Here is a 22,106-nt window from a genome sequence, read left to right on the forward strand (position 1 = left end):
GAAGTACTGACTGAAGGCACTGTATTATAATGTTATTACTATTTTGAATGTTATGAACCTGTATGTTTCCCCTCAGGGTCTTGTGAACGTGTCTCTGGACATCCTGAGTCGTATCCACACCATCCCCACGGTGCCCATCATAGACTGCTTCCAGAAGATCCGCCAGCAGGTCAAATGTTACCTGCAGCTGGCAGGGGTCATGGGCAAGAACGAGTGTATGCAGGTGAGGAAGTGGTCATTTGGAGCTCAGTTGATAGAGCATGACGCTTGCAACGCCAGCGTAGAGGGTTCAATCCCCGGGACCACCTGTTTGTACATGTGTGTCTGACTAAGTCGCTTTGGATAAAAGCATCTGCTAAATGGAATATATTATTACATGAAGTATGTTTTAGTGATGATGATAAGACTTTTTTTTTATCTGATAAATGTTCCCCTGTCTGAAGTTTTTCCCCCTATTTTTAAAAACCCCATTGAAGACTTCACTTCAATGCCTTTTGAAATACATGATCTTAAATTATGAAAGAACGCTTATTGAAATTCACTTTCTAAATAGTGACTGAGTATATTTGGTGAACAAAGTTGTTTTCATCTCCCTCTGCAGGGTCTGGAGGTGATAGAGTCAACCAACCTGAAGTACTTCACCAAGGAGATGACCGCTGAGTTCTACGCTCTCAAAGGCATGTTCCTGGCTCAGATCAACAAGTATGTACTCCTCTAGACACTTACAAGTGATTTATGACTGTCTGAGTGTATGACTGTCTGAGTGTATGACTGTCTGAGTGTATGACTGTCTGAGTGTATGACTGTCTGAGTGTATGACTGTCTGAGTGTATGAATGAGCTCTTCAGGTTGACTTGGTGACAGACTCAAGTTCTAATCTCAGACTCTTATTTCTACCCGTGTCCTCAACACACGCCCGTGTCTACACTACGTTCTCGCTGCAGGGGGTGCCTGCAGAGCAAACACACACACATACACCCGTGTCTACACTACGTTCTCACTACAGGGGGTGCCTGCAGAGCAAACACACACATATACACCCGTGTCTACACTACATTCTCACTACAGGGGGTACCTGCAGAGCAAACACACGTCTGTGTCTACACTACGTTTTCACTGCAGGGGGTGCCTGCAGAGCAAACACACACACACCCGTGTCTACACTACGTTCTCACTGCAGGGGGTGCCTGCAGAGCAAACACACACACGCCTGTGTCTACACTACATTCTCACTGCAGGGGGTGCCTGCAGAGCAAACACACACACGCCTGTGTCTACATTACGTTCTCACTGCAGGGGGTGCCTGCAGAGCAAACACACACACACCCGTGTCTACACTACGTTCTCACTGCAGGGGGTGCCTGCAGAGCAAACACACACACGCCTGTGTCTACACTACATTCTCACTGCAGGGGGTGCCTGCAGAGCAAACACACACACGCCTGTGTCTACACTACGTTCTCACTACAGGGGGTGCCTGCAGAGCAAACACACACACGCCTGTGTCTACACTACGTTCTCACTGCAGGGGGTGCCTGCAGAGCAAACACACACACGCCTGTGTCTACACTACGTTCTCACTACAGGGGTGCCTGCAGAGCAAACACACATGCCTCTGTTCCCTTCCCCAATCTCACATACCCACACACACAAATAAACACACACGCACACACACACACACACACACACAACCCTCTCTATGCCCTTCCCAAATCACACATCCACACACAACCCACTTTCCCCCTCACCCTTCAGTGCCCACTCTCCTCATCAGCCCTGACATGACGGCTCCCCGCGGGGGTGAAATAAAAATGGGGATAGCTTATTAAATATCCGCGCCCAAATAATTAACTCGCTGGCAATTTACTGGAATCTCTGGTATCAGCAGAACTTAGCCTAACCTCAGCAGTAGGGACCCAACGCAGTCATTACGAACACACACGCACACATACATACACACACACACACTCACTCTGCGGGAGTATGAACCTCTTTGGGGCTGGGGTAGACAGTTGTGGTGTATCTGTGTGTGACTTGACACTCTGGGCGTTTCTCACCCTCTACTCCACTCCCGCTGAGGAGAAACTGTTTATGTACTTTGACACGGCCAATGTGACGAGCACATAAAGTATGTCTGGAGGGGCCTGGTTTAGACTCCCACAGCAATCAGCCTCCATGTTCCTTTATGGCAATGCCAAATATGTTGTTATAGTAACCCTTTATAATTGATTGGCCCGCGAGCCATTTTAAAGCAGGTGTGCTTTCTCCTCGCTGTTTGAAACTTCTCCCAAAATGGTGGGGAAAGGTTGTTTGACTAAGTCCTGTTGAGCTCTTGTTTTGTTTACAGACAAGTGTTTTTATTTTGACTAAGGGGCAGATGTTAATTTTTTTATGGGGTGCCTTGCCCCTTATTCCTTAATCAAGTCCTGAATTGGTTGTAAAATTATTCAAATGTTTTATGTCTTAGGTGGGAGGAGGATGCGTTGAAAGTGGTTGATGACTGTACATATTTTTCACCATCAGCATAAACAACATTCAAACGTAGGTCTCTGCCAGGTTCCACCTTGTCGGTGTCCCTCGCTCTTCTTGGTATTTTCAGCTATAAACTGGAGCTGAACACTTGAGCCGTGAGTTCCAGATTCTGAAAGCAGGATCAAGAATCCTCTTCTGGGTTAAAGTTTATTCCAGTATACGGAGCCATTACCTGCTTTGTGACGTTGATGAAATGTTGCGACGCTGTTAAGCTGCTGTAATACTGTGTGGCTGGCTCTGACATACTCCACAACATTAAACGCTCTAGACCTTCACTGATGTAGTCATGTTACTTTCTAGCGCTAGCCGTAATAATGGGAGGAGAGCCTTGCCGATGAGGGGAAGTTTTAAAACTGATCGCTATTGATATACATATTCGAAATATAATTTTAACACTATCCTCGCTCTCTGCCGTACTCTACCCTTTCCCAATCTCCATTTTGCTACATCCTTCATCCCCTCTATTCTCTCTCAATGTACTCTCCCCTCTATTCTCTCTTCCTCTCCATATCCCCATCCCCCTCTTTCTCCTTATCTTCCCATTTCCCCCCTTTCTCCTCTATTCTCCCTTACTCACTCACTCTTCATTACTCCCCCTCTCCAGATCAGAGGAGGCCAACAAAGCGTTCTCGGCAGCGGTCCAGATGCATGATGTCCTAGTGAAGGCCTGGGCCATGTGGGGGGACTACCTGGAGAACATCTTCGTTAAGGAGCGCCAGCTGCACCTGGGTGTCTCCGCCCTCACCTGCTACTTGCATGCCTGCCGACATCAGAACGAGAGCAAGTCACGCAAGTACCTGGCCAAGGTGGGTTAGAGATGGAGTTCTGCTCGTGTGATCCAAGCACATATAGATGAGCTGGAGTTCTATGCCTCATGAGGAACAGCTACTAGTAACCTTCCAGCTTCTGTGAAGTACATGGCTCTAGCATGCCATCATTCGGTGTAAGCAACTGCAAATATTATGGATCACAAATGGTGAAAATGCTAAAGGTACGTTTATTTGCTTGCCTTGCAACTTCACCTGTGAAGGTCTCTCATACGGATGAACAGGAAAGCACCTGTGAAGGTCTCACACGGATGAACAGGACAGCACGTGTGAACTTAAACCCACAAATGGTTATCAGTGTGTAGGAGTTATTTTCATTTAGACATAATTTAGACTCCACTGGGCTGTAACTAGGTTCTCGAAATGGAGTATTTAGAGAAAGCACAACCTCTTTCTGATTGTTTGCGTGGCGCACCTATGTCAAAGAAACACCATCTATTCTTCACCACCAATCACTACTATAGTCTCCATTTCTCTAGGGAAGGGATTATCAACTAGATTCGGTCTGAGGACAATTTATTTTTCTTGAGTGGATGGTCAGGGGGTCGGAACATATCAACAAATAATTTGTAGACTGCAAATTGACTGCCAGAAGCCGAAACAACAGATATAATATTTGTCTAAAACGTAATAATTTCGAACCTTTCATACATTTGTGTATGAGTACATGTATCTCTCTATTATGCGTGGGAATATTTTGGAACTTAGAGCTGATTTGCCCCCCAACATGCAACAATTTTAGTATTTGGAAATCAGTCATTTGAAATGAATTCATTAGGCCCTAATCTATCGATTTCTCATGACTGGGAATGACCACAGATGCCTTAAAAAAAAGAAGTTTGGCATGGATCAGAAAACCAGTCAGTATCTGCTGTGAACACCATTTACCTCATGCAGTGCGACACACTTCCTTTACATAGAGTTGAACAGGCTGTTGATTTTAGAATGTTGTCCCAATCCTCTTCAATGGCTGTGCGAAGTTCCTCGATATTGGTGGGAACTGGAACATGTCGATCCAGAGCATTCCGAACATGCTCAATAGGTGACATGTCTGAGTATGCAAGCCGTGGAAGAACAGGTACATTTCCAGCTTCCAGGAATTGTGTACAGATCCTTGCAACATGGAGCCATGGATTATCATGCTGAAAGATGAGCTGATGGCGGCGGATGAATGGCATGACAATGGGCTTCAGGATCTCGTCATGGTACCTCTGTGCATTCAAATTGCCATAGAAAAAAAATGCAATTGTGTTCGTTATCCGTAGCATATGCCTGCCCATACCATAACCCCACCGCCACCATGTGGCCTGTTATAGCTGTCAGGAAGCTTGGCCCCAGTGATGTACTGGGCCCTACGCACTACCCTCTGTAGCACGTTATGGTTGAATGCTGAGCAGTTGCCATAGCGGGCGGTGATGCAACCGGTCAGGATGCTCTCGATGGTGCAGCTGTAGAACTTTTTTGAGGATGCCCATGCCAAATTCAGTCTCCTGAGGGAGAATAGGAGTTCTCGTGCCCTCTTCACGACTGTCTTGGTGTGTTTGGACCATGATAGTTTGTTGATGAGGTGGACACCAAGGAACTTGAAGCTCTCGACCCGCTCCACTACAGCCCCGTTGCTGTGAGTGGGGGCGTGTTCTGCCCTCCTTTTCCTGTAGTCCACGATCAGCTCCTTTTTGTCTTGCTCACATTGAGGGAGAGGTGGTTGTCCTAGCACCATGCGGCCAGGTCTCTGACCTACCTATAGGCCGTCCCATCGTTGTCTGATCAGGGCTACCATCGTTGTCATCTACAAACTTAATGATGGTGTTGGAGTCCTTCTTGGCCACGCACCCGTGGGTTAACGGGGAGTACATGAGGTGACTAAGCACACACCCCCTGAGGGGGCCCTGTGTTGAGGATCAGGGTGGAAGATGTGTTGCCTACCCTTTACATGTTGTTATTTTTGTTGTATGTATGTATGTATATGTGTATGCACACACTGAACGTACAAAACATTAAGGAAACAGACCAGATGAATGCATGTTAAAGCTATCATCCCTTATCAATGTCACTTGTTAAATCCACTTTAATCAGTGTAGATAAAGGGGAGGGTACAGGTTAAACTGGGGGGAGGGGGGCGGCAACTCAATATTAGGAAGGTGTCCTTAATGTTTTCTACACTATATATATTCATTAATTCTCAGCAAACCTGGCAGTCAAATAAAATGAACCACATAAAATATTGGTATGCCAGTTGGGGAACCCTGCTCTAGAGGGTCAATCTCACGCTGCACTCTAAAATGACTGAATTCAAGTTCACCAGCCACCCCAATTCCCCCTCTGCTTCAGACTGACCATCACCAACAACCAGACCAATCAGTAGTACACACTCTGATCCTCTGATGCTCTCTCTGGAGGTCATGACCTAGCTGACTGTGGTACCAGAAACAGCGATGGACTGTTGTAGCTAATAGTCCTACAGCAAAGCTATTGCAGGGGAGTGTTGAATCTTCTGCTCTGTGTTGTAGAAATATGTCCAGGTAAGATGCTGTAATTGGATCCTTCTTGTGTGATGGTGGACATTGGACAGCAGCATAGAAAACACTAAATGGGTAGTAGGGCATCATTAACATGACGATCCCCTGACTCTTTCACCTGTAGTAAAAATGAAAAACAGGACAAAAGTCTCTCCCTCTCCAGTATTAGCTGTGAATATTGGCCGTCACACAAGTACTATAATCAGCTCTTACAGAAATAATCAGGGCCATTAGCTTCCATTTCCTCTGGGCTGGTGTTTCTGGGGGGAGTACATTACACAGTGCACTCTCACACAAGGGGGGTGGGGGGTGTGTGTATGTTGCCCTTGCTATTGTATGGAGAGAGGAGATGGCTGGCCAGGGCTCGGTAACCGGGGATGTGTCCCAAATGGCTCCCTATATAGTGCACTACTTTTCAAAAGTAGTGCACTATATAGGGAATAGCTTTCTGTTTAGGACACATATTGGGTCTGGTCCTGGCAGCGTTTAGAGCCTGATGGATGAGCAGAGATGTCCAGTGATTATCAGTAATTATACACAAGCTGTGTGGCCTAGCTGGCTGGCTGATAGGGGGTGGGGGGGTTAATGTCTCCATCAACAGCCCCCCCCAGGAGGGAGTTCACCTGCTCTGTGACCCACTCCTCCCCTTCTCAAAGCGGCTAAAGCTTGCCAGGAACGCAACCTCCCTCTCACTGTTCATGAGCTCCAGAGATGGTCTGGTGATGATATTACAGGCAATTAAGCCCTTTAGTCACCATTTGAAATGTTGATGTAATTTGTGTCCATGCTGCCTGAGCTCGCCAGCAACCTCCCTCTAACGGTGTCACTGTTCTCTCTCCTGCCCCCCATTCCCAGGTGCTGTGGCTGCTGAGCTTTGATGACAAGAACACCCTGGCGGATGCTGTGGACAAGTACTGCATCGGAGTGCCGCCCATCCAGTGGTTGGCATGGATACCACAGCTCCTGACCTGCCTGGTGGGGTCAGAGGGCAAACCCCTGCTCAACCTCATCAGCCAGGTACGTCAGTCAACCTGTGTACCTACAGCACACCTGTGACCACTCACAACACCCGTAACCACAGAGATCCTATTCAATAAAGTTGTAATATGTCATTCTACGCCTGTACCCACCTCCCGTCCATAGAATAAGCTCATCTGTCTACAGCACAGCCCGTTAAAATTCTAGAGTAGAACAAAGGAAGGGAAGCATTGCTGCTCCATAGGTCTTATTAGATTGGTGCTCTTTTGCAAAGGGTTAATTGGTCAACAACAAAAAAACAAGGAGCACCAAGGCACTCTTCATATTTTAATTCTATAAAAAGTGCCTTGGTCCTCGTTTTTTTATTTTGTTTCTCAACTTTCCTGTACCAGGGACGGACAAGCTAAGGACTTTTCTGTACTACAAGCACTCAGCCCTCCTATCCTCCTCTCCTAAATGTAAATGTTCCCCCATCTGTATCTGGCCTTGCATCTGTCCGTCTGTAAATACTGTGTGTGTGTGTGTGTGTGTGTGTGTGTGTGTGTGTGTGTGTGTGTGTGTAGGCACGTCAGCCTAATCGAGATGGATTAACAGCACTCAGTGCCAGAGTGGCCTCTCTCCAGCACTTTCTATTTATCAAATTAACCATTCAGATTCCTCTCCTCATGTATTGGCTTCCCCTTCCTCCAGTGAGCCCTTTTCAATTATTTATAGAAGGAATGAATATTAAGTTAATATCAAACTCATCCGCAGTGCAGGAACAGAGCTGACAAATAAAGTAAGGGACTAATTTTCTTTCCGTTAATGGAGTATTATTTCCCAGCAATTGAGAGGTGGGAACTTCAAAGACTATTTGGCTACATCAAACACCCCTTATCCACCCAGTAGAGCGGGAAATGGGAGAGAAGAGACAGCGAGGGTGGGAGAAGAGGGAGCGAAGAGATTTATAGATAATCTCTCACGTGAAGTGGAAACACGCTATTCTAAGGCGAGTCAGACAAGCCCACATCATGTGCTTAATGGGATATAAATATGGTTTGTTTAGTTATTAAATCAGGGTTTCTCAACCTTTTTGTAGCCTATTAAGGTAATGGAGAGATCATGGAGAGCTTTATGAATGGCTTTTGCAGTTTGGTATTTGGGGAATGGATGGGTGAAGCATTTTGTCGCCCGTCTGCCTTCCTCCTCACCATATGATGAGTGAAGGGTAAAAGGTTGACTGTCTGTAAAAGAGAAAAGCAGGAAAGCACCTTTTAATGGATGGAAGCCTTTATCTTAGCGACGCTGAATAATTTAGTGTTGTGGGCGGCGGCCGCACGGCGGGATGCTTTAAAAACAGACAGTGAAATATTAATGAAGGTTAACCCTGAGGAGCAGAGGAGAGATGAATCACAGCGTTAACAGTCCTACAGCGAATCTAATCCCCCTCCAAAATATAACATCCTTCATCTCCCATTAAGAGCCTGATCTCTCCTTACGCTCCTCCTCCTTTCTCTCCTCCTGCCTCATCTTTAATGCCCTGCTAAGCTGCCACTTATCTATCCATCCCTCCACCCCCCTCCATCCTCCTCTCCATCACCCAGCATAGCCCTCCCTCTGTGCTCCTCTGTACTGTTAATGGGAGGCTGAGCCAGGGTTAGTGAGGTGTCTCTTTACACCTACAGGTTATTCCTCACCCCTCTGTCAGCAGGGTAGGGGAACAGGGGTGTAGGGTGTCAGTCTAATGGGGCCTGAGAGGAGCTGTGGTCTGGGCTCAACCACCTTGTTGTCTCTGTCATCAAGGCCTCACTGTCACTGTGCATAACTCCCGTGTGTTGAGTTGATCGACGTTCTATCTCTCACCTAGCAAAAGGTGCTGAGCTCACACCTATGGCCGTCCACCGGTCAAACTCTTACATCCATCCTGTTTATTCCCTGGATTGTTTATGTCAAATCGTGTTTGGTTTTCTGAGGTGTCTTGATGACGTCTGTAGAAATGTAGATTATGGAGTGTATAGTTAGTTTGCGGATAAAGTTGATCCCGCTGAACTTAGGTGAGTCTCTACCAGTCTAGGCCAAAGCAACCCTCTACATTTAGCCACAGAGTTGTTGGAACCTGAAATACCCTCCAGGGTTTCATATCCCCATTACACATTACAGAGCTGCTTGTAGGGTATCAATGTTGGATATTCTTTGGGATTCTCTGCAGCGTACACTCCTCTCCTGTGTGCAATGAGATCTCTGAGGGTAGCTTCTTCTTTGAATGGTAATCTGACCCCCCCCCTGCTGTCTGCTAGGTGGGACGAGTGTACCCCCAGGCAGTCTACTTCCCCATCCGCACCCTCTACCTGACGCTCAAGATCGAGCAGAGGGAACGCTACAAGAGCGGTAAGTTGTGTGTGTGCCGATTTTCACCACGGTTTGAACATTAAAGGTGATATTATGTCCCCTTTTGGACACGAAGGGTATGACTGTGTTTAACAGCGGCGCTACTGTTGAGTAGCGTATTTATGTATTCACCTTGTAGATACAGGAGTGGTTATCAAACAAAGCTATGACTTTGTTTTGCAGGCTTTGAAGTGCATTTTAGAACTCATTGTCTTTTTGCTTCCTAATGCCTAATGCCTTTTCTTTTATCTACACTCTCTCTCCTTTTCTCTTCTCTCATCACTACCCCTCGATTCTGCCTCCACTGTCTTCACACCTCGTTTTTCTCTCTCCCCACCTCTTTCTCCTCTCTAGACTCGGGCCAGCAGCAGCCCAGTTCGGTGGGGGCCCAGACCCACTCGGCGTCTGACCCGGGCCCCATCAGGGCCACGGCCCCTATGTGGCGCTGCAGCAGGATCATGCACATGCAGCGAGAGCTGCACCCCACCCTGCTCTCCTCTCTGGAGGGTATTGTGGACCAGATGGTCTGGTTCAGAGAGAACTGGCACGAAGAGGTGAGGCAGGGGCACCTGGTCACCTGGGATGGTGGTGAGAGGGTGTGTGTGTTAGAGGACTGTGTTAGTCAGCGACCCATGAATCCTTCATCCTCCTGAGTATTTATTTATATTCTACTCAGGAATGCAACGGAAATACCGGTGTAGACTGGCCCCCGTAGAGACATTTCTAAACAAATTCAGATTTTTTTTGAAATAGTATGTTAACCCCCAGGTTTAACCACTGTTCAGTTCCCTGGCCACTGGTTTAAACAAGAAAACTCTGCACCAACCTCCAACTCCTTCCCTGTATCCACACAACTCTCCCTTCTCTCCTCTGGCTCTCTTGTCAATGCTGTATGACTGAGTACACAGAGCTGCCCATTCCCTGTCCTCCTACACACCCAGGCACTCATCTGTTCTCCTATTTTCCACCACTACCATTAGCCACCTCTGTTCAGTCCTGTGCTCTGCTCTACCTGAGTAGTCTGAAGCCCTGTTGAAGGAAGGGCTCTGTCATGTTTCTGACATGGCGAAGCTAAACTGCGACTTTTCCATCCAACCTCCAACACAGCGAGCCTAGACTGGAAAATGGAAGTGACTGTCAGTGAATGCAACATTTACACAGAGGATTAACTTATTTTTCCTGTGGAATCACTCCCTCATCTAGAACACTCTATCCTACCCCCCTATAGAAACCTTGACTGGTTTCTATAAACCGGGAGAGCGCTGACATAATACAAGCTTCCAAATGCAACTCGCCGGTGCTGCAAAGTGCTTTAGCCATGCTGTGTGGGAGAGGGGGGTAGTAGTGTCTGTGCTCGGGGCTCACAGAAGGCACAGCGCTGCAGTCCGTTCCATTGGTTAAACCAGGACAGAGGAACACAGTGGGAACAACCTCACCTGGATACACCTGCCTGGGGAGAGTTTCAGTAGGGGGGGGGACTATTGGAAAAGGAGGGAGGGTTGGTGGATTAGGGGGGTATGGTGAGCTTGTGGGCGGCATATTTTGCTCACTATCAGCATTTTTAGGGTCAGAAACAGTGTAGTATACATGTTCATGATCAATATCTTCCTCCCCCCTTCCCATCCAGGTCCTGAGACAGCTCCAGCAGGGTCTGTTTAAGTGCTACTCGGTGGCGTTCGAGAAGAGCGGTGCCGTGTCGGACGCCAAGATCACGCCGCACACGCTGAACTTCGTCAAGAAGCTGGTGAGCACTTTTGGCGTGGGGCTGGAGAACGTCTCCAACGTTTCCACCATGTTCTCCAGCGCGGCGTCCGAGTCGCTCGCCCGCCGAGCCCAGGCCACCGCCCAGGACCCGGTCTTCCAGAAGATGAAGGGACAGTTCACCACAGGTACACACTGCTCTAACCTCATGTAGTTTGTTACTTCTGCTAGGTTAATTATTTCCCTATTATTGATTTTATTTTTAAGAAATATAACTCACTTTTGGAGTCTTACTAACAGTGTTGACCCATAGGAGTGTAGGGGTAAATCTCAAATCACCCCCTATTCCTTATGCAGGGCTCATTCTAGCCATAGCCAGACATAACCAAGCTGCCAGATGTAGCCACACTCTGTGTGCATCAGCAGGCCAGGGTTATTTTTCACCAGGCAGAAACAACAGAACAGTCGTGTTCCGGAACGTAATTGGGGCTTCTGAACCAGATGATTTGATTTAATGGAGGGCTGACGTATGTGTGTGCGTGTTTGCTGGGCTGGTTTGGGGTGTTGATTACACAGGCATTACACAGCTCTGCTAATCCAACCCACTGACTTGCCCTCCAGGCCTGTTTAGCGGTCATTTGGGTACATACAGGCACAGCATGTGGAGAAGATCAAAACAGTGCTTACTGGTACTGCAGCTCCAATGAGAGTTCAGTTTGAACTGAAGGATGTTTAATAGCAGTAAGAGAAACTATTGAAAAACTGCAGACATTTTTTATTGTGGCCTTTGTATTTGACCTCAGCAACTGTTGTAACTCAAATCATCAGCCTACCACATACTGTTTCATAACAATACCTTGGAAACAGTTACGCAGAAGTTCATTTGAATCATGAAGCGCTCCGTTTATCTCTCGTGTGCATGTTAGTCAGCGACCCATGAGACAGACCCTCATCCTCCTGAGTATTTATTTATATTCTACTTAGGAATGCAACAGACAGACAGGTGCAGACTGGCCCACATAGAGACATTTCTAAAAAAACAAATTCTTATTTTTTGGAAATAGTACGTTAACCCCCAGGTTTAACCACAGTTCAGTTCCCTGGCTACTGGTTTAAATTAAGAATCTCTGCTGCAACCTCCAACTCCTTCCCTGTATCCACACAACCCTCCTCTCCTCTGGCTCTCTTCTCAACACTGTATGACTGAGTGCACACAGAGCTGCTCATTCCCTGGCCTCCCTCTGTTCCCCCTCTTTTCCACTTCTGTTTTCCCCTCCACCAGACTGGAGAGGCTAGCTGAGCTAATGTGTCTGGCTATGGTACTGCATGTTGACTGGGCAGGGAGAGGGAGAGAGGCTAGCTGGGCTAATGTGTCTGGCTAAGGTACTGCATGTTGACTGGGCAGGGAGAGGGAGAGAGGCTAGCTGGGCTAATGTGTCTGGCTATGGTACTGCATGTCGACTGTGCAGGGAGAGGGAGAGAGGGCCAGAGGATAGAGAGCGAGAGAATGAAAATAAAATACAAAAGAGGGAAAGATAATTGAGTAATGGAGAAATTGAAAATTAGGAACACGAGCCTATGAGAGAGATGGAAAGCGGTAGAAGGGGAGCGTGTGGCATTCATTCATGTTACCAGATGTGTGGGTACTGGGTGCCAGCTGTGTTGGCTCGGCCAGGCGTCACCGGAGCTCCGACTCACAGGGTGCCTGCCGTCGCTCCCCAGCTGTACCCACGCCAACCGAGCGCCGCAGAGAAACCCGACAAGCCTCCGGAGCGGAACAAACAGGGTTTACAGCCCCGCACTTCTGCTGCTGCCGAGCAGCCAACCTCGCTGCGTTACCCGCTCCCTCCCTCGCTTACCCTGGGTTTGTGGGCCGGAAAATCTGTGTTTATGTGCACACACATAACATTAGTCAGAGGGGACTGGGGGGGGCATTCAAATCCAATTATGGGGAATGCTCTTTGCACGAGGTACTGTTTTCTAAATGGATTCACTCCAAAGCTCTCTGCTTGTCAGATCCCTGGAAAAAAAAATATTTTAAATAACTTCACTGTTCACAGCAGCCAGCGCATGTTTTCAGCTACAATATTTTCACCTATCTCTGTCAGGCTCTCAAACTACAGTACATTGGCCACATGGCATGTGAATGCTCTTGAGTTTTTCAAACAATTTTCACACTGAAATAACTTTTCTGTAAAAGGACATTTTACTTGGCTATGAGAAACACTCTGATAGGATTTTCTTATTTTGTCTGATGGGTTGTGCAGGTGAACATACAGGAATAAGTCTCCCTGCACTGAATCTACCGGACTCTAAACATTTTCTATTTTTATCAATAACAAATATAGCAGTTCAACACACAATCACACCCAGTAGCCTTCTGCACCGCTGTTGTTGTATGAGACTGATTGGCTCTGAGGTCCAGACAGCCAACCAGTGGCCATCCAGCCGTTACATCTATTGCTGAACAAACCACTGAGTATAACTCACCTGAGACTTCCTGCTGCTGCGATAAAGTCCAGGGGCTATTTATAGAGACGGACCACCGACCACTGTGGTTCTCTGGGTATGAGGGGGAGGGAGGGGGGCAGGGAGAGGGCAGTGAAAGAGGGAGAGTTACATGCCTCCTAGTGTTCCAGTCTCCGGTCAGGGAGAAGGTAGCTGTTTTAGGAGACTATGGATCAGAGAGAAGGGGACTTGTTGTTCACAGAAGCATGAGATGACTGATCAGCGGTCAGTGAAAAGAGGAACTGAAATAGCCCTCCTCCTTACTTCTGCTCTGACTCAGTTTCTACTATATGGCCAAGCTCCAATGTGTCAAAATGTGTTATTTTCAGCTCTCCTATTATTTCCTATTTTTACATCATAAAACAATTGAGATGGTAATGAATTCTTGTAAAATGAAGACAGCCACAGTTCATGTATTCTATTTGTAGGTTATATATACTTTTATGCTGCTGAATCATTGGCAATTCAATACGACTAGCCTAATTCACCGTTTCCCCTAGGATAGCAAACAGCAGGCAGGTAAAATGGATGCTACGAAGGAACATTGGATAAAAAAAATTTAAAAAGAGGTTTATTTAAAGTGTAAGAGTTCACTCCGAAAGAGGTTTGAAATGGCAAGGCCTTTCATTCTCTGATACACTTTCATGGTTTCATTACAACAAGCAGAGCACAACAGGCTTGTAATAATGGAGCAGGTTTGTACCTGTTTGATAAAGATGTCCTCGGGCCATCACCGTGGCTCCCTTTCTGCTTGCACCTTTTGTTCTACCGTTCCCTCCCAAGAATATGCACAATGTCAGTTGTGTCTTGAATATGAAATGTAAACCCTTGTGATTGTATCAGTAGACTAGCTCCATGGGGGACTGGGTGGAAAACGTACAGCACTTTGGTTGATATGGCAACGAAGCGCTTATTTCTGCCTCTTACGCATTGGTTCTTTTCAGTCTCAGCTTTGCTGTCATTGGTCATTTATCTTATTGCCTTATTTCCATCTGTCAATCTGACCATTTTTGATTTCTCTTTGACCCTTAATAGATAAACCATTTGAACACAAACTTTGAATTTCATAGTTGTCAGTCTAGGCTTTTGTGTTGGCTTCCTTCTAATCTAACAGGTTGTCTACCTCCACTTAATAATAACCTCCTGCTGGTCATCTGTCTCCATGCAGACTTTGACTTCAGCGTGCCTGGCTCCATGAAGCTCCACAACCTCATCTCTAAGCTCAAGAAGTGGATCAAGATCCTGGAGGCCAAGACCAAGCAGCTGCCCAAGTTCTTCCTGATCGAGGAGAAGTGCCGCTTCCTTAGCAACTTCTCAGCCCAGACCGCCGAGGTGGAGATCCCTGGGGAGTTCCTCATGCCCAAACCCACACACTATTACATCAAGATCGCACGGTGAGGAGGGTGCACGTTTATATAGAAAGTATTTGCACACACAAGTGTTACACATCCATTACCTCCAGGTACTAACTGTGTGTCTCGTTTCCTTCAGGTTCATGCCCAGAGTGGAGATAGTCCAGAAACACAACACGGCAGCACGACGTCTCTACATCAGAGGTCACAATGGGAAGATCTACCCCTACCTGGTGATGAACGATGCCTGTCTGACTGAGTCCCGCAGGGAGGAGAGGGTCCTGCAGCTACTGAGGCTGCTCAACCCCTGTCTGGAGAAGAGGAAGGAGACCACCAAGAGACACCTCTTCTTTACTGGTATGACACACACTGGGTTAGCTCTCTCCACCGTCTCTAGTCTCAGACCATCAAGAGACACCTCTTCTTTACTGGTATGACACACACTGGGCTAGCTCTCTCCACCGTCTCTAGTCTCAAACCACCAAGAGACACATTATTCCTGGGACAACTCTCTGGACTATTGTTTTACGTCGGTCTGGTCTCCTTCTCTGTCCTCTGCTCTTTCATATATCATTCTACAGGCGTGTCTGGTCTCTCCTTCCCTTTCCTCTCTGACTCTGCTCTTTCATATCATTCTACAGGCGTGTCTGGTGTCTCCTTCCCTTTCCTCTCTGACTTTGCTCTTTCATATATCATTCTACAGGCGTGTCTGGTGTCTCCTTCCCTTTCTTCTCTGACTCTGCTCTTTCATATATCATTCTACAGGTCTGTCTGGTGTCTCCTTCCCTTTCTTCTCTGACTCTGCTCTTTCATATATCATTCTACAGGCGTGTCTGGTCTCTCCTTCCCTTTCCTCTCTGACTCTGCTCTTTCATATATCATTCTACAGGTCTGTCTGGTGTCTCCTTCCCTTTCCTCTCTGACTCTGCTCTTTCATATATCATTCTACAGGTCTGTCTGGTGTCTCCTTCCCTTTCCTCTCTGACTCTGCTCTTTCATATATCATTCTACAGGTCTGTCTGGTGTCTCCTTCCCTTTCCTCTCAGACTCTGCTCTTTCATATATCATTCTACAGGTCTGTCTGGTGTCTCCTTCCCTTTCCTCTCTGACTCTGCTCTTTCATATATCATTCTACAGGCGTGTCTGGTCTCCTTCCCTTTCCTCTCTGACTCTGCTCATTCATATATCATTCTACAGGTCTGTCTGGTCTCTCCTTCCCTTTCCTCTCTGACTCTGCTCTTTCATATCATTCTACAGGTCTGTCTGGTGTCTCCTTCCCTTTCCTCTCTGACTCTGCTCTTTCATATATCATTCTACAGGCGTGTCTGGTCTCTCCTTCCCTTTCCTCTCTGACTCTGCTCTTTCATATATCATTCTACAGGTCTGTCTGGTCTCTCCTTCCCTTTCCTCTCTGACTCTGCTCTTTCATATATCATTCTACAGGTCTGTCTGGTCTCTCCTTCCCTTTCTTCTCTGACTCTGCTCTTTCATATATCATTCTACAGGCGTGTCTGGTCTCTCCTTCCCTTTCCTCTCTGACTCTGCTCTTTCATATATCATTCTACAGGTCTGTCTGGTGTCTCCTTCCCTTTCCTCTCTGACTCTGCTCTTTCATATATCATTCTACAGGTCTGTCTGGTCTCTCCTTCCCTTTCCTCTCTGACTCTGCTCTTTCATATATCATTCTACAGGCGTGTCTGGTCTCTCCTTCCCTTTCCTCTCTGACTCTGCTCTTTCATATATCATTCTACAGGCGTGTCTGGTCTCTCCTTCCCTTTCCTCTCTGACTCTGCTCTTTCATATATCATTCTACAGGTCTGTCTGGTCTCTCCTTCCCTTTCCTCTCTGACTCTGCTCTTTCATATATCATTCTACAGGTCTGTCTGGTCTCTCCTTCCCTTTCCTCTCTGACTCTGCTCTTTCATATATCATTCTACAGGTCTGTCTGGTCTCTCCTTCCCTTTCCTCTCTGACTCTGCTCTTTCATATATCATTCTACAGGTGTGTCTGGTGTCTCCTTCCCTTTCCTCTCTGACTTTGCTCTTTCATATCATTCTACGGGTCTGTCTGGTCTCTCCTTCCCTTTCCTTTCTGACTCTGCTCTTTCATATATCATTCTACAGGTCTGTCTGGTCTTTCCTCTCTGACTCTCCTCTTTCATATCATTCTACAGGTCTGTTTCTCTCATTTTCTTCTTGGCAGGCCAGTTTTTTTGACAGGCAGTCTAAAAATCTCCTCTCTGTATCTTGGGCTCTCAACCCAGGAATAGAGAATTCAAGGAGCGAGTAGAAATGTCAAGTGTAGCTCAGTCTAAACTGTTTTTCCAAGGGCATGTCTATACAGTCCGATAAGGCAGGCGGGTGATGTTTAAATCCTAGCAACCTCTTTAGTTGTACTGTACATGTCGTTTTATTTAAAGAAAAATATGGCAGAGGAGAGAGGAATGGGAGAAATGAAATTGAGGTGAATTGTCGACATGTGTCAGGGCAGAGAATGTCAGTGAGTGAATTAAATAAGATGCAAGGTTATTCCCACGGGAGGCTGGCTGGGAGATTGAATCTAAATTGCCTTTCTGTGATTGATTTATCAGTATTATGGTGAACCACTTCCAGGTCAGAGGTCAAGGGCATCCTCATGGGGGGGCTACATTCTTCTGGTCTGATGACCTAAAGAAGTGCATTTCAAAATAGAATAAGAGGGCTCATGTCTTTCCTTTCATCTGATCTGAAGAGATGGGATAGACATTTAGAGAGAGATTGGAGAGACTGAGTATACAAAACTTTAGGAACACCTTCCCAATATTGAGTTGCACAACCCCTTTTGCCATCAGAACAGCGTCAGTTCATTGGGGCATGGACTCTACAAGGTGTTAAAAGCGTTCCACAGGGCTACTGGCCCATGTTGACTCCAATGCTTCCCACAGTTGTGTCAAGTTGGCTGGATGTTCTTTGGGTGGTGGATTATTCTTGTTAAACAAGGGAAACTGTTGCGTGTGAAAAACCCAGCAGCGGTTCAGTTCTCAACACACTCAAACCTATGCGCCTGGCACCTACTACCATGCCCCGTTCAAAGGCACTTAAAACTTGTCTTGCCCACTCACCCTCTGAATGGCACACATGCACAATTCATGTCTCAAGCCTTAAAAATCCTCCCCTTCATCTACACTGAAGTGGATTTAACAAATGACTTCAATAAGGGATAATAGCTTTTACCTGGTCAGTCTGTCATGGAAAGAGCAGGTGTTCTTAATGTTTGGTACACTCATTGTAAATTAGATAGATGGGTTATACATTAGAGGGGGATGGGAGAGACTCGCTCGCTCTCTCTCACAATCCCATTGTATAAACAATTTCCTTTCCTGTCCTCCCCCAGTTTTCCTCCCATCCAGATGTTTGCCCACTCTCCCTCTCAGCGACTGATTGGGTTGTTTAAGAGGGAATGTGGACTTCTGTGGTCCCTCTACTCATTCCCTCTAAGTGAAATGTGTTCGGTTGGTGGTTTACCATGTTATGTAAATGTTTCCGTGGGTGTGATTTACATTCCAGGTTCTGTCCTCTGAACCTCTAGTAACCCTAGTGTTACCTCTTGTGTTGACACATCTTAGGTCAGATATGTAGACCTGTTGTGCAGTGTTGGGTGTGCTAGTTTACTTTACACAGTGTATTGAAATGAAGATGGCTTGTTTTGCCTTGGAAAATGTAGATGTTTAGTATTGCAATGTTGTATTGAGGTGGCTTTCTCTCTCCCTCTCTCGTCCTCCAAGGTTAGGTTGTATACAGTGTATGGATGTGTGTAATCAGTTTACCATGTTATTAAATTGTGCTTACTCTCCCCCTTCCTATCTCTCCAGTCCCCAGGGTGGTAGCTGTGTCTCCTCAGATGCGTCTGGTAGAGGACAACCCATCATCTCTGTCTCTGGTGGAGATCTATAAGCAACGCTGTGCCAAGAAAGGCATTGAGCATGACAACCCCATCTCACGCTACTACGACCGCCTGGCTACTGTACAGGCTAGAGGCACACAGGCCAGCCACCAGGTACTGTCTGGAACATACCGCATGGAGACACACATACAACGGCCGTCTGGCTACTGTACAGACCAGTGGCACACTGGCCAGCCACCAGGTACTGTCTGGAACACACAGACACACTCCCTCTGACTCTAACCTCCCCTGTCCCCACCAGGTGCTGCGTGACATTCTGAAGGAGGTGCAGGGGAACATGGTACCTCGCAGCATGCTGAGGGAGTGGGCGTTACACACCTTCCCCAACGCTACAGACTACTGGACCTTCAGAAAGATGTTCACCATCCAGCTGTCTCTCATCGGCCTGGCTGAATTCATGTTACACCTCAACCGCCTCAACCCTGAGATGCTGCAAATAGCACAGGTAGGGGGAGAGCGACGAGCACACACACACACACACACACACACACACACACCTGGACATACAGACACGTGCATGCACACACACTAGGGCTTGGTGACATCATATCACGATTTTTCAAGACTTGATGGTATTTTATGCCTTTTAATAATAAGAGCTCTGAATATGCTTTATGGGTAGTAGTTCATTTACATTTACATTTAACATTTAAGTCATTTAGCAGACGCTCTTATCCAAAGCGACTTACACATTGGTGCATTCACCTTATGACATCCAGTGGAACAGCCACTTTACAATAGTGCATTTAAATATTTTAAGGGGTGGGGGGGGTGAGAAGGATTACTTTATCCTATCCTAGGTATTCCTTAAAGAGGTGGGGTTTCAGGTGTCTCCGGAAGGTGGTGATTGACTCCGCTGTCCTGGCGTCGTGAGGGAGTTTGTTCCACCATTGGGGGGCCAGAGCAGCGAACAGTTTTGACTGGGCTGAGCGGGAACTGTACTTCCTCAGTGGTAGGGAGGCGAGCAGGCCAGAGGTGGATGAACGCAGTGCCCTTGTTTGGGTGTAGGGCCTGATCAGAGCCTGGAGGTACTGAGGTGCCGTTCCCCTCACAGCTCCGTAGGCAAGCACCATGGTCTTGTAGCGGATGCGAGCTTCAACTGGAAGCCAGTGGAGAGAGCGGAGGAGCGGGGTGACGTGAGAGAACTTGGGAAGGTTGAACACCAGACGGGCTGCGGCGTTCTGGATGAGTTGTAGGGGTTTAATGGCACAGGCAGGAGCCCAGCCAACAGCGAGTTGCAGTAATCCAGACGGGAGATGACAAGTGCCTGGATTAGGACCTGCGCCGCTTCCTGTGTGAGGCAGGGTCGTACTCTGCGGATGTTGTAGAGCATGAACCTACAGGAACGGGCCACCGCCTTGATGTTAGTTGAGAACGACAGGGTGTTGTCCAGGATCACGCCAAGGTTCTTAGCGCTCTGGGAGGAGGACACAATGGAGTTGTCAACCGTGATGGCGAGATCATGGAACGGGCAGTCCTTCCCTGGGAGGAAGAGCAGCTCCGTCTTGCCGAGGTTCAGCTTGAGGTGGTGATCCGTCATCCACACTGATATGTCTGCCAGACATGCAGAGATGCGATTCGCCACCTGGTCATCAGAAGGGGGAAAGGAGAAGATTAATTGTGTGTCGTCTGCATAGCAATGATAGGAGAGACCATGTGAGGTTATGACAGAGCCAAGTGACTTGGTGTATAGCGAGAATAGGAGAGGGCCTAGAACAGAGCCCTGGGGGACACCAGTGGTGAGAGCGCGTGGTGAGGAGACAGATTCTCGCCACGCCACCTGGTAGGAGCGACCTGTCAGGTAGGACGCAATCCAAGCGTGGGCCGCGCCGGAGATGCCCAACTCGGAGAGGGTGGAGAGGAGGATCTGATGGTTCACAGTATCGAAGGCAGCCGATAGGTCAAGAAGGATGAGAGCAGAGGAGAGAGAGTTAGCTTTAGCAGTGCGGAGCGCCTCCGTGATACAGAGAAGAGCAGTCTCAGTTGAATGACTAGTCTTGAAACCTGACTGATTTGGATCAAGAAGGTCATTCTGAGAGAGATAGCGGGAGAGCTGGCCATGACCCCAGGGTGGCAACTCATACATTCTAAATGATTTCAATGGGTCTTTCTCCATTCTGATTGTTTTATACTGTTCAATCCAACTTCATTTCCACACTGCCACACAGGGCTGCATGATACTGGCAAAAAAACTAGGCCTAGTTAATTGGTGAACTGTTGGAGTCATAGAAATATAATGATAAACTATAGTTGATATGTAGTGGGCAGCGCCTTGATACATTGTTTTGACATGACAACGAATGAATAAGCCAGGGAGGAATTATTGAGAGGGTAGGAAGCAAAGTGTTGGTCAGTGTTTCCAGGGGACCCTAATTCGATGTTACATTACATGTTTTCTTACCTTATGTAGCTAGCGAACATTCATGCTTTGCCTAGTCCTCTCTGATTTAAAAGATTCTGTGATTGAGCAACTGCTCTCCATTGAGTGACAAGGGCAGGGCAGGGCATGCAGCAGGAGAGGGAGAAAGATGACTCGAGAAGCAAACCGCTAACCATAAAAATGGATATTACATTCGCCGGAGTTTCATATCACATTTTTACAAACCAAACATTGAAATACAGTTATGGAAGGAAAAGTCAAAAAAATTAAACTGGTCCGTTCATTTCTCCCAGTATATAGTAAAATATGGTTTACCGCCCAACCCTAACACGCACGGATAAACGCATACTCACACTCATAAAAGCGTGCACACACACACACACACCTAACCCAGCCAAGGACACGTGGCGAAGGGAATTTGAAGCAGTCTGTCAAAGGATGATTCATGTCAAGGAGACTAATTCAGTATGGAGATGTTCCTCCTTAGATTCATTAGAGATACGCATCGCTCTGACTGGTAATATGCATGACTTCCTCTCTATGACATCAATGCAGCCCTGTCAGTCAGTGAGCCTCTATGGGACGATGCTGTTTTGACAGTCAGTCTTATTCCGACTCTTTGCTCTGCTATCAGAGACCATTCAATATAAAGAGCCCAGAGTGTGTGTCGCACCAGAGCAGTGATACACACACACGCGCACGCGGTCCTTTCGGCGGGCAGAGAGTATATCTCTGAAAGTCATTATTAAAGATGATTGTGTGGAACAGACGGACAGCCTCCTCTCCTTTCCCCTCTCCTCTTCTATGATCTGCTGACAGGCGTTTCACTGGGCAGCTAAGCGGACGCATTAAGCCCCCTCTCTGCCTGTTCCACGCCATAGATCCCATTAGCCACAGGCAGGATTACACGCACGCACACACGCGCATGCACGCACACTGACACCAGCATATCAAGGACATTACTGACATGTGTAACCACTAGCCTAGCCCCAATAAACAC

At 47.2% G+C, this 22,106-nt stretch overlaps 1 protein-coding gene across 1 annotated transcript in view; it reads left to right on the top strand.

Moving 5' to 3' along the window:
* trrap (transformation/transcription domain-associated protein) overlaps positions 1-22,106 on the top strand; it is an 83,963-nt gene that overhangs the window by 57,419 nt on the left and 4,438 nt on the right. Inside the window, 11 exon segments of the mRNA XM_035801328.2 lie at positions 77-223; positions 602-702; positions 3,137-3,338; positions 6,734-6,895; positions 9,133-9,223; positions 9,578-9,777; positions 10,851-11,112; positions 14,601-14,826; positions 14,924-15,141; positions 18,635-18,819; positions 18,968-19,171. Of these exon segments, the coding sequence (XP_035657221.2) occupies positions 77-223; positions 602-702; positions 3,137-3,338; positions 6,734-6,895; positions 9,133-9,223; positions 9,578-9,777; positions 10,851-11,112; positions 14,601-14,826; positions 14,924-15,141; positions 18,635-18,819; positions 18,968-19,171 (1,998 nt within the window).

The sequence above is a fragment of the Oncorhynchus keta genome, chromosome 24, assembly GCF_023373465.1.
Source record: "Oncorhynchus keta strain PuntledgeMale-10-30-2019 chromosome 24, Oket_V2, whole genome shotgun sequence".
Lineage (NCBI taxonomy): Eukaryota > Metazoa > Chordata > Actinopteri > Salmoniformes > Salmonidae > Oncorhynchus > Oncorhynchus keta.